The sequence below is a fragment of the Zea mays genome, chromosome 4, assembly GCF_902167145.1.
Source record: "Zea mays cultivar B73 chromosome 4, Zm-B73-REFERENCE-NAM-5.0, whole genome shotgun sequence".
NCBI classification, from domain to species: domain Eukaryota; kingdom Viridiplantae; phylum Streptophyta; class Magnoliopsida; order Poales; family Poaceae; genus Zea; species Zea mays.
In genome coordinates this window covers 186565495-186578700 of record NC_050099.1, presented here as the reverse complement: position 1 = coordinate 186578700, position 13206 = coordinate 186565495, and the positions used below count along the sequence as shown (strand labels likewise).

At 46.0% G+C, this 13206-nt stretch overlaps 1 protein-coding gene across 4 annotated transcripts in view; it reads right to left on the bottom strand.

The window, feature by feature from the left end:
• LOC100276416 (exocyst complex component SEC6) overlaps window positions 1-10641 on the bottom strand; it is a 94360-nt gene extending 83719 nt beyond the window's left edge. For 3 of the 4 annotated variants that reach the window (XM_008681084.3, XM_020552754.2, XM_008681085.3), the window contains exons 1-2: window positions 10242-10640; window positions 6838-6876 (exon numbers count right to left, since the gene is read on the bottom strand). In XM_008681084.3, coding sequence (XP_008679306.1) covers window positions 6838-6876; window positions 10242-10364 — 162 coding nt within the window. In that variant the 5' untranslated portion in view covers window positions 10365-10640. Of the gene's footprint in view, window positions 1-6837; window positions 6877-10241 lie in introns of all 4 variants that reach the window. The other variant, XM_020552753.2, reaches the window with a different exon arrangement.
• Between the last annotated feature and the right edge of the window lie 2565 nt (window positions 10642-13206).

Genomic DNA, 13206 nt, shown 5'->3' with positions numbered 1-13206 from the left:
GATAGAGCTGAACTTGACACATGCTTAATTGCCAAGACTAACATGGGTTGGCTCTGGCACCGCCGACTAGCCCATGTTGGGATGAAGAATCTTCATAAGCTTCTAAAGGGAGAGCACATTTTAGGATTAACAAATGTTCATTTTGAGAAAGACAGGATTTGTAGCGCATGCCAGGCAGGGAAGCAAGTTGGAGTCCATCATCCACACAAGAACATCATGACGACCGACAGGCCGCTTGAGCTACTCCACATGGATCTATTCGGCCCGATTGCTTACATAAGCATCGGCGGGAGTAAGTATTGTCTTGTTATTGTGGATGATTATTCTCGCTTCACTTGGGTATTCTTTTTACAGGAAAAATCTCAAACCCAAGAAACCTTAAAGGGATTCTTGAGACGAGCTCAAAATGAGTTCGGCTTAAGGATCAAGAAAATTAGAAGCGACAATGGGACGGAGTTCAAGAACTCTCAAATTGAAAGCTTCTTTGAGGAGGAGGGCATCAAGCATGAGTTCTCTTCTCCCTACACTCCACAACAAAATGGTGTAGTGGAGAGGAAGAATCGAACTCTATTGGACATGGCAAGAACCATGCTTGATGAGTACAAGACACCAGACCGGTTTTGGGCCGAAGCGGTCAACACCGCCTGCTACGCCATCAACCGGTTATATCTTCACCGAATCCTCAAGAAGACATCATATGAACTCCTAACCGGTAAAAAGCCCAATATTTCATACTTTAGAGTTTTTGGTAGCAAATGCTTTATTCTTGTTAAAAGAGGTAGAAAATCTAAATTTGCTCCTAAAACTGTAGAAGGCTTTTTACTTGGTTATGACTCAAACACAAGGGCATATAGGGTCTTTAACAAGTCCACTGGACTAGTTGAAGTCTCATGTGACGTTGTGTTTGATGAAACTAACGGCTCTCAAGAAGAGCAAGTTGATCTTGATGAGATAGGTGAAGAACAGGCTCCATGCATAGCGCTAAGGAACATGTCCATTGGGGATGTGTGTCCTAGGGAATCCGAAGAGCCTCCAAATGCACAAGATCAACCATCCTCCACCACGCAAGCATCTCCACCAACTCAAAATGAGGATAAGGCTCAAGTTGATGAAGGGCAAAGTCAAGAAGATAAGCCACCTCAAGATGATGGCAATGATCAAGGGGGAGATGCAAATGATCAAGAAAAGGAGGATGAGGAAGAACCAAGGCCGCCACATCCAAGAGTCCACCAAGCAATCCAACGAGATCACCCCGTCGACACCATCCTCGGCGACATTCATAAGGGGGTAACCACTCGATCTCGTGTTGCACATTTTTGTGAACATTACTCTTTTGTTTCCTCTATTGAGCCACACAGGGTAGAGGAAGCACTTCAAGATTCGGATTGGGTGGTGGCAATGCAAGAGGAGCTCAACAATTTCACGAGGAACGAGGTATGGCATTTAGTTCCACGTCCTAACCAAAATATTGTAGGAACCAAATGGGTCTTCCGCAACAAGCAAGATGAGCATGGTGTGGTGACAAGGAACAAAGCTCGACTCGTGGCCAAAGGGTATTCACAAGTCGAAGGTTTGGATTTCGGTGAAACATATGCACCCGTAGCTAGGCTTGAGTCAATTCGCATATTATTGGCCTATGCTACTTACCATGGCTTTAAGCTCTATCAAATGGACGTGAAAAGTGCCTTCCTCAACGGACCAATCAAGGAAGAGGTCTATGTTGAGCAACCTCCCGGCTTTGAAGACAGTGAGTACCCTAACCATGTCTATAGGCTCTCTAAGGCGCTTTATGGGCTCAAGCAAGCCCCAAGAGCATGGTATGAATGCCTAAGAGATTTCCTTATTTCTAATGGCTTCAAAGTCGGCAAGGCCGATCCTACACTCTTCACTAAAACTCTTGAAAATGACTTATTTGTATGCCAAATTTATGTTGATGATATTATATTTGGATCTACTAACGAGTCTACATGTGAAGAGTTTAGTAGGATCATGACACAGAAATTCGAGATGTCGATGATGGGGGAGTTGAAGTATTTTCTAGGATTCCAAGTCAAGCAACTCCAAGAGGGCACCTTCATTTGCCAAACGAAGTACACTCAAGACATTCTAACCAAGTTTGGAATGAAGGATGCCAAGCCCATCAAGACACCCATGGGAACTAATGGGCATCTCGACCTCGACACGGGAGGTAAGTCCGTGGATCAAAAGGTATACCGGTCGATGATTGGTTCATTGCTATATTTATGTGCTTCTCGACCAGACATTATGCTTTCCGTTTGCATGTGTGCAAGATTCCAATCCGACCCTAAGGAATCACACCTTACGGCCGTAAAACGAATCTTGAGATATTTGGCTTATACTCCTAAGTTTGGGCTTTGGTACCCTCGGGGATCCACATTTGATTTACTTGGTTATTCCGATGCCGATTGGGCAGGGTGCAAAATCAATAGGAAGAGCACATCGGGGACTTGCCAGTTCTTGGGAAGATCCTTGGTGTCTTGGGCTTCAAAGAAGCAAAATTCGGTCGCTCTTTCCACCGCCGAAGCCGAGTACATTGCCGCAGGTCATTGTTGCGCGCAATTGCTTTGGATGAGGCAAACCCTGCGGGACTACGGTTACAAATTAACCAAAGTCCCTTTGCTATGTGATAATGAGAGTGCAATCAAAATGGCCGACAATCCCGTCGAGCATAGCCGCACTAAGCACATAGCCATTCGGTATCATTTTCTTAGGGATCACCAACAAAAGGGAGATATCGAGATTTCTTACATTAACACTAAAGATCAATTAGCCGATATCTTTACCAAGCCTCTTGATGAACAATCTTTTACCAGACTTAGGCATGAGCTCAATATTCTTGATTCTAGAAATTTCTTTTGCTAAACTTGCACACATAGCTCATTTATATACCTTTGATCATATCTCTTTCATATGCTATGACTAATGTGCTTTTCAAGTGTATCTCAAACCAAGTCATAGGTGTATTGAAAGGAAATTGGAGTCTTCGGCGAAGACAAAGGCTTCCACTCCGTAACTCATCCTTCGCCATCACTCCAAGAAAAGGACCTTGTCTTTGGGGGAGAGAGTAAGAGCCCAAAGCAAAAGGACCGGACTTCGTCTTTGGTAGAATCCTAACTCATTTACTTATGACCAAAGGGGAAGATAGTACTCATGGGCTCTAATAATTCCGTTTTTGGCGATTAATGCCAAAGGGGGAGAAAGTAAGAGCCCAAAGCAAAAGGACCGCACCACCACCAATTTCAAAACTTAGTGTTTTCCAAGAAGTATTTATTAATTGGGATCCTGTTGTGTTCAAAAGGGGGAGAAAGTAGCATTTCAAAATGGTATATCAAAACCCTCTTGAACACTAAGAGGAGGATTTAATTTAGGGGGAGTTTTGTTTAGTCAAAGGAAAAGCATTTGAAACAGAGGGAGAAAATTTCAAATCTTGAAAATGCTTTGCAAACTCTTATTCATTTACCTTTGACTGTTTGCAAAAGATCTTTGAAATAAATTTACAAAAATTTGCAAAAACAAAACATGTGGTGCAAACGTGGTCCAAAATACTAAATAAGAAAGAAACATTCCATGCATATCTTGTAAGTAGTTATATTGGCTCAATTCCAAGCAACCTTTACACTTACATTATGCAAACTAGTTCAATTATGCACATCTCTGTTTGCTTTGGTTTGTGTTGGCATCAATCACCAAAAAGGGGGAGATTGAAAGGGAATTAGGCTCACACCTTGTTCCTAAATAATTTTGGTGGTTGAATTGCCCAACACAAATAATTGGACTAACTAGTTTGCCTAAGTGTGTAGATTATACAGGTGTAAAAGGTTCAACCTCAGCCAATAAAAAGACCAAGTTTTGGATTCAATAAAGGAGCAAAGGGGCAACCGAAGGCACCCCTGGTCTGGCGCACCGGACTGTCCGGTGTGCCACCGGACAGTGAACAGTACCTGTCCGGTGCACCAGGGGACTCAGACTCAAACTCGCCACCTTCGGGAATTTCCAGGGCGACTCGGCTATAATTCACCGGACTGTCCGGTGTACACCGGACAGTGTCCGGTGCGCCAAGGGAGGTCGGCCTCAGGAACTCACCAGCCTCGGGTTCGCATGGCAGCCGCTCCGCTAAAATTCACCGGACTGTCCGGTGTGCACCGGACTGTCCGGTGTACCAGCGGAGCAACGACTCTTTACGGCGCCAACGGCTCCCTGCGGTGCATTTAATGCGCGCGCAGCGCGCGCAGACGTCAGACATGCCCATATCGGTGCACCGGACATCAAACAGTACATGTCCGGTGTGCACCGGACATCCAGGAGGGCCCACAAGTCAGAAGCTCCAACGGTCAGAATCCAACGGCAGTGATGACGTGGCAGGGGCACCGGACTGTCCGGTGTGCACCGGACTGTCCGGTGCGCCATCGAGCAGACGCCTCCAGCCAACGGTCAAGTTTGGTGGTTGGGGCTATAAATACCCCAACCACCCCACCATTCATTGCATCCAAGTTTTTCACTTCTCAACTACTACAAGAGCTCTAGCATTCAATTCTAGACACACCAAAGAGATCAAATCCTCTCCAATTCCACACAAAGCCCTAGTGACTAGTGAGAGTGATTTGCCGTGTTCATTTGAGCTCTTGCGCTTGGATTGCTTCTTTTCTTTCTCACTTGTTCTTGAGATCACAACTCCATTGTAATCAAAGCAAGAGGCACCAATTGTGTGGTGGCCCTTGCGGGGAAGTTTTGTTCCCGGCTTTGATTTGAGAAGAGAAGCTCACTCGGTCCGAGGGACCGTTTGAGAGAGGGAAGGGTTGAAAGAGACCCGGCCTTTGTGGCCTCCTCAACGGGGAGTAGGTTTGCAAGAACCGAACCTCGGTAAAACAAATCTCCGTGTCTCACTTACTTATTCGCTTGGGATTTGTTTTGCGCCCTCTCTCGCGAACTCGTTTATATTTCTAACGCTAACCCGGCTTGTAGTTGTGTTTATATTTGTAAATTTCAGTTTCGCCCTATTCACCCCCCCCTCTAGGCGACTATCAGTGACCCTCGCTGCATCCACCTGATGGTGACTCGCCAAGCCACTAGGGTCCTTCACCTTGTTGATCGCCTCGTCCTCTCTGTGACCTCCTCACCATCAGTCTCTCCCATGTTGTCTTTCGTGCATAGCGCACTTGGCGATTCTCATTGGTGATGTGATATGGGCTATGGAGGAAGAGTACTAGGCCCTCCTTGCCAATCACACCTGGGATCTGATGATCGTCCTCCAGGCAACAATGTGGTGACGATAAGTGGGTCTGGACACATAAGCGGAAGGTGGATGGTTCTCTGGACCGGTACAAGACCTGTTGGGTTCTCCGAGGGTTCACTCATCGTCCTGGTGTTGACTACAATGAGACATTCAGACCCGTCCATAATGTCCTCCTCACTTTGGCACTCCCACGTTCTTGGTCGGGTCATCAGTTGGATGTAAAGAATGCTTTTCTTTGTGGGACTTCCACTGAGACCATCTACTGCAGTCAGCCTACTAGCTTTGTTGATCCTGCTCATCCCGATATGGTGTGCAAGCTCAACAAGTCCCTCTATGGCCTAAAGAAAGCACCTTGCGCTTGGTATAGCCGCTTCGCCACATATATGCTCTCCCATGGTTTTGTTGAGGCCAAGTCGAACACATCCATGTTCATCTTCCAGCGTAGCAGTGACACCATGTACCTGCTCCTCTATGTCGATGACATCATGCTCATTGCCTCCTCTTCGGCTCCCTGCACCGGATCATCACTGCCCTTCAGCATGAGTTTGACATGAAGGATTTGGGCCCCTTCATCAATTTCTGGGGATCGTCGTTGAGCATCACTCCGATGGACTCTTCCTCAACAGCGACAGTACACCATGTACATCCTCAAGCGGGCTGGCATGCTAGACTAAACCCTGTGCGACCCCGGTGGACACGCATGCCAAGCTCTCTAGCGACAACGCTTCCGTAAGTGACCCCACCACCTATCGCATCCTCACCGGTGCTCTCTAGTATCTCACCTTCACTAGGCCCGACATCGCATATGTCGTCCAGGAGGTTTGCCTTTATATGCATGATCCCCGTGAGCCGCACTTGGGTGCGATCAAGCAGTTATTCAGTATCTTCGGGGTATTGTCGACTATGGCCTCCACCTTCGACGATCCTCCACCCATGAGCTAATCGTTTACAGACGTCGACTGGGTCGGGTACCCGAACACCCGTCGGTCTACCTTGGGCTATGTGGTGTTTCTTGGAGCCAACCTCATCTCTTGGTCCTCCAAGCATCAGCCTGTGGTCTCCCACTCCAGTGCTGAGGCTGAGCACTAGGTTGTTGCTAATGGGGTGGCTGAGGCGATATAGCTGCGCCAGCTTCTGTAGGAGCTTCACAGCCCCTCACCAAAAGTACTCTAGTTACTGCGACAACGTCAGCGTCATCTACCTCTCTGTTAACCCCGTCCAAGCATGTCGAGATCGACATTCACTTCGTTCGTGAGCATGTTGATGTCGAGGATGTCTACGTCCTGACGAGCTCGCAGTTTGCCTATATCTTCACCAAGGGTCTTCTCGCTATTTTCGGAGTTTCGATCAAGTCTTAACATCAGTTGTGACTTAATGATTTGTTATTGTAATCAGTCTAAGTGTTATGGCCTTAGCCCAGTCCATGCACTCCTTTTCTAATATATATATATATATATACACACACAATACAACCCACCCTGATTAGGGTTAGGGTTTCCAAACCTTCTAACTAATATAACCAAAGATGGCTCGTAACATTTAGTCAATAAGTTTGCCTGCTCATAGAAGATATTAAGGAGTACCTGGTCTGCCACCATTGTACTGAGTTGTGCATCATTTATCTAAAAAATTGTAAAAGATAGTAAGATAATAAAAGGTACACAAAGTGGTTGAAGTAGTAAATGTGGTAATAAAATCTCAAAAAAATATTGCTGTAGATTACATTGTTTACAAAGTGAAGTTTGAAATAGGGGATAAGATGGGATAGTTGCTAGAGACAGCCTTAGACTTCTAGATAGTCAACTGTTACTTACAGCTAGCTAGAAGCAGTAGTCAAGCTGCCAAATAGCATGTAAGGTTACTGTAGCGCCCACCCTTACAAGTCCGGCAAATAGACATGTACCCATCATGTATATTAAGCTTGTGAAGTATGACTTCTACATCAAACAGCTCTATACTTCATCCAAAGGCAGTGTATGGTGTGGATGAGGGGAAGGAAGTGCTGGTTTTGCTAACAATGTGTACAGTGGAGAGGGTCTAATTTGGTACTGTAAGCAATTTCCAAAACAAGGCTAATTTGGTACTGTATACAATTCCATTCCAGCACCCTCCAATATCTACATTCAAACACTCTAAATCTTTTCAACAAGAGCCCGAGGTAACCCAAAAATGAATTTGCAGAATAACAACAATGAAAACGAAAAAACGCTAGATTATAATCAAGATAAAAAAACAAAAAAATAAAAAAGAATAAGAATCAGGTGTCCAAATAAACAAAAACCCACCTCAACTAGCTTAGGACTAATAAAAGGCATTCTTGTTGTTTGTTGTTTGTCAATAGAAGATAAGAGATACTTCAACAATCAATGTGCATCTGATTTTCAGTTTGTGTGGAAATTGAAAACATTACAAATTAGCAGGTTGGATTCTCAGGTAGACTGACAAAAAGCAAGCTAATGAAGAGAGAAAGGCCACAACCGTGTCATTTCAAAATTTTGTTCAGGTTTATCTCTCCACTAGCCTTATTTGTTAATCAAACTTTACATATAACTTGTAAGGAAGAAATGTGAATTCCACTTCAATAACTGAAAGTTTGAGTATTCAAACTATATTAACATAACACTGTAACAGCTTGCTAGCACCTTCATCTGACACTGGCACACTGCTGAACAGAAACAATCGCCTGTATCAAAGCTGCAGATAGCTCATCAAGGTTTGAATCAATTGTCCATGTTTTTAAACTTAGCAGTTCCAGCGTAGAAGATAAATTATTTGGGGAAAAATTGTGCAAGATTTCACCATAATCGGAGAGATCACTGATTCAGCTAAATTGTTAGAATACCCGTTTAGGGTTTGGGGTTTCCCCGTGTAATTACTCTCTCACTCCTGTGCAATGGGCCAGGACCAGTTAACTCAAGTCTATTAATACAACACCTAACCCTAACACAGTGTTAGAGTTTCCCACATGGTATAAAGCTAGGTTAGTTTCCACTTCTCTCCTCCCTCCCCACCCCAGTCGCTGCTCCAGCAGCAGCCGCCGCCGGCCGCCCCTCTCCCTGTCCCGCCGGCATCCCCTGCACCGCCAGCCCTCCCCCTGCGTCGCTAGCCCCCCATCTCCCTGTGCCACCGGCTCCCCTCGCCGCTGGATCTTCATCCAATGCGACGCTCCTACGCCTCCGCCCCCGCCCCTCCAGCGTCGTCGATCTTCCTCCTCTCCGTCACCGACTTTCTCCAATGGACTCCACCACCGTCGCCGCTGCCGCCTCCAGCACCGGCTCGACCCTCCCCATCGACCCTGCTGTGGCCAGCACCGCCACCGCAACAAGGAAAGCCGCCGCGGCCCGCACCACCTCCGAGTTCGGCCTCCTCACGCCTAGCGCGGCCACCGCCTCTGCCGCGACCAGCGAGCGTGCACCCGGCCTCATCCCCTCCGGGCTTGGCATCCCGGGCTTCCCGACGTGCACAGGCGCCCTCACCGACCTTCGCTCACCGGCTCGCCTCTCCAGGAAGCCACCCCCTGGGTTCACCACGCGCCCGCTCGTCGCTGACGCCACCTGGGCTCCCCCGACGCCCTCTACTGACTCTGCGCTAGCCACCGCCCTCGCCACCATCCAGGCCGCAGTGGCCGCCTCGCAGGAGCGTGAGCGCGCCGTGTCCCTCGCTTGGGAACAGGAGCGGGCTATGGGCCAAGCCTTGACCACTCAGGTAGCCACGGCCTAGCGTCTCCTTCTCGGCCGTGGCACTCCACCACCTCTGGTGGTCCCCGAGTCTCCTCACGCCTCCGGGCGATCAGTGTCCTAATCGAGTCGCTTGCCCTGATCGGCCACCCAAAACCGACCAGTCCGACTAATCGCGATTAGTTGGACGACTTGAAAACATAGCAAATTGCACTCAGACTTAACACACCATCAAAATCAATTATTCATATCGTTGGATAACCTCGTCTTCCTTACTCACTCAAATATAATAGTCAATATTATTTAGATCATCTCTTATCACTCATCTCTCTCCCTCCCCTCTCCACGACCCCCCCCCCCCCTCCCTTCACTCGCGACGTCGTTGTTAACCCCTCCCCTCTCCACCCTGCAGGATCATATCTTTAACACAAGATATATACTATATAATCAATCCCGCTGAGGCAGTGATTGGGCGCCCTGATACGGGAGCAGCGCGTGATACCCACAGCGCGAGCGAGCAGAACGGATCCGCCATGCGCGACAACCAGCACCGTATCTCAAGCAAGCAAAACACCCCCTGCCACCTGTCGGGATCATGCAATTCATACGATATGAGAATGGCGGTCGTATTGGACACTGGCATGGTCATTCATGTCCCAAACTAATCAATGGAGTCCCGCGGTACCAAGCCAAAGAGTTTTTTTGCTATTATAGACCTCATTACATGTGCTTTCAACATAATAGTATCTACAATTTAGCCTTCGACATAACGGCGGTCTCTACTGTGTCACACCGTGAAATAGAATTATGGACCGATTTAAACATATTTCTTTTTCTTATCCCTTTTCTACCATGTGAATAGACTATTTTACCCTCGCCCATACACCATCAGCAAAATTCAGATCAAAGAGGATGCGATTGACACCCCTTGTCAGCATATGTCGTTCCTCCCTCTATGGTTTTTCTTCTCATTTTCTTTTCAGGCTTTCTTCCTCTCGTACATACCCACTAAAAGTCTAAAACGATTCCTGACAATTACAAGGGCAACAAGTACTGAACCGAAATTACAAGGGTATGAGCAACAAAATAAGCTAGGACCGAACATATCCGTGGTATGAGGAGGCGCGGGGAGAAGGGAGCAGAACAGAGCGGTATTTGAGCTCGAAACGGAGAAAAACTACATGGAGAGGTCCCGTGCGACTCAATCCGGGTTATCCCAACCCATTCGTCTACTACTTGAGATTCGTTGCTATTGGCGGCACCACTGCGAGTAGAATCGTGAGGTTTCGGGGTGGATAAGGATAAGTCACCTGCTGCCGCGTAAGGTAGTCGTATTTGATAGAGGCGATAGAGGAGAGGAGCTCCGGGAACGGGAGCAGCTTCGCCACCTCGCGAACCGCAGCCTCCTTCGCCTCGATGCCTAGATCCTCCATGGTAGCCGGCCACCGCGGATGGCGCTGCCAGCAGCCTGCGCACCGGCCCCGCGAGTCGCTTCCGATTCCAGTGAGGAGGCGCGGGGAGAAGGGCGCGGTGGGGAATGGGAGACGGAGGAGAGATCGCGAGGACGGCTGGTGTCGTGTGGCTTCGGTCCTGATGCTTGAAGATGACTAGCGAGGGAGGAAAAATCACAGCCAGGCTCACATTTCTTCGAGTTCGAGGAACGCGGAAACTGGAACCGGGGTAGACGTAGTCCGTAGACTCGGTCTCAATTGAAAATTCAACACGGAGAAATTGCTAGTAGGCGTCCTTCGCACGTCCTGCTACCGCCATATGTATTCGGTCAGCTGCGTGCTACACGCCTAAGCTCATCGTTAGATACGGCAACGGATACCTGAAATTCGAAATCTGATGGATTTTTATATAGGTTTAGATCAATTTTCATAAATATGGATTTGTTGATGGACATAAATATATACAGACGGGTTTTAATGGTGCAGGTTTATTCCTATATTACCTAAACTTCCGTGGGTTTTTAAAACCTCACCAAACCTAATGCATATTGTTATTTTATTATTTTTTTATAAACCAATAACAAACTTATTATATCCCTATTTATTTCCTATTTTTATCAAATGGTGCATATATAAGTAGTTGGTGAGAATGTTATTTGCTTGTTATTATAGTTTTTACTAGCATTATATATGTGGTGGATGGATAACTTAGTGTAAAATCACTTGATTGTATGGCTTATTATTTGTATTTCATTCTACTATCCCTCTCTTGTGATCTCCCTCTCTTGTATAAATATTTCCTTTTATTACTTTCAGTCAAGACTGCTCTCCCTCTCTTGTGCTCTGAACTCTGCTCTCCTTTTTATTACTTGTGCACGTTAGTTTTAAGTGATGACTGGCATACTGCAATTCGATGTCATCTTACTGTTTTTCTAGCTACCTCTTCATCAAATGCTATGAGTTAAGAACAAGACAACATAAAATATTAATGGTTAAAGACATTCGTCCTTCGAAGCATTATCTCCCTTAGGATATAATGGTCTTTACACGAAGGTTATGAAGGACGTACCTTCGTAAAATCAGTATATAATAATGAAAGTAGAAGCATATGAAACATGGAAAATAACATTAATAATCATATGACATCATCAGAATATTTTTATTATATTATCATGAATGAACATGAACAATATCGAGTTACGTTTATACCTTCGGCTTGACAGAAGGTAAAAATCCAGGCGTGACGTGCGAGTGGATACAAGTCAGCGTGAACAGTACGATGTCACTGTTCATCTATTTATAGACACAGGACATAGCCTATGTAGAATTATATTCATGCCCTTGACATTTACTATTGACTTAGGGATAATCTCTCGAGGACTAGACAACCTTTTCCCTTTAAGTCGGTTTCATTTTTCACCGCTAAGCTAAAGATTTTCCACGAGTAGCTTCGGAACTGGTTCATCCTTCTCTCGAACCGCGCTCTTCATATCATGTACAACTTCATCTCATGTCCGAAGGTTCCTGTACATATATTATACTTGGGAAACATGTTAGTCATGTTTTTAAGGACCTTCGGAAGACAAAGGCCCCCAACAGTAGCCCCTCGCAGTATTAATTTGTTATAACAACGAATTTAGACTGCGACGTGAACGAAGGCCTTAAGCCGAAGGTCCGAAAAACACTTTCCCTTCGCTAGAATAGCGACAGTCAATGACAGACGGGGCCTGCCAAGTTGCAAAGCACTAGGCGTATAAATATGAACCCACAGCGGCAGCATTTGATGCGTTATTTCTGCTATTTGCATTATTTTCTCAAATTTCTAGCTCTTGCTCAATAGCTCTTGCATGATTTTTGAGCTTTTAGAGCTTCGGTTTAAAGACGTGCTTGCTCCAAATTTGAGGAGAAGATGAGTGAGGAGAAGAAGATGACTGAAGAGAAGAAAATAACCGAGGAGAAGAAGTTGTATGAAGAGAAGAAAGTTGCGGATCCTTTCATTGCTGGGTTTTATGAGTCTATGGCAAAAACGAATACAGAGAAAATTACTAAGGAGATTGTTGGAGACTTGTTTTCAAATGCTATGAATTAAGAACAAGGCAACACGAAATGTTAAATATTAATGGCCTTCATCTTTCGAAGCATTATTTCCCTTAGGATATAATGATCTTCAGACGAAGGTTATGAAGAACATACCTTCATCAACGTAATATATGTTAATAGAAGGAGAAGCATATGAAATATAAGAGGCAAGATAAGTAATCACATAACATTATTAATTCATCGTTTTATCCTGGAAAGACAGTAATAATATTGAATTGCAAATGTACCTTCGGCTTGCTAGAAGGCGAAAAGTACAAGCGTGACACAAAAGCAAGTACCAGTCATCGTGAACAGTACGGGGGTACTGTTCATCTATTTATAGACACAGGACGCAGCCTGTGATAAATTACATTCATGCCCTTTACATTTATTATTAACTTAAAGACAATTCTATGAGGACTAGATAGCTTTTTCCCCTTTAAGTCTGTCGGGTACCATAATTAGGGGTACCCCCAACACTCCTAAACTCGGCTGGTAATCACCATCAGCACAAGCTACAGAGGCTGATGGGCGCAATTCAGGTCAATGCTCCGTCTACACAAGGGACGCGATCTCGCCCGAGCCCAGCCTCGGGCAGGAACAGTAGTCCCAGGAGAATTCACGCCTCGCCCGAGGGCCTTCTCAAGCAACGGGCGCACCCTCGACTCGCCCGAGGCCCAGCTCGGGCAGGCTTCGCAGTGAAGCAACCTTGGCCAGATCGCCTCGCCAACCGACCGTATCGCAG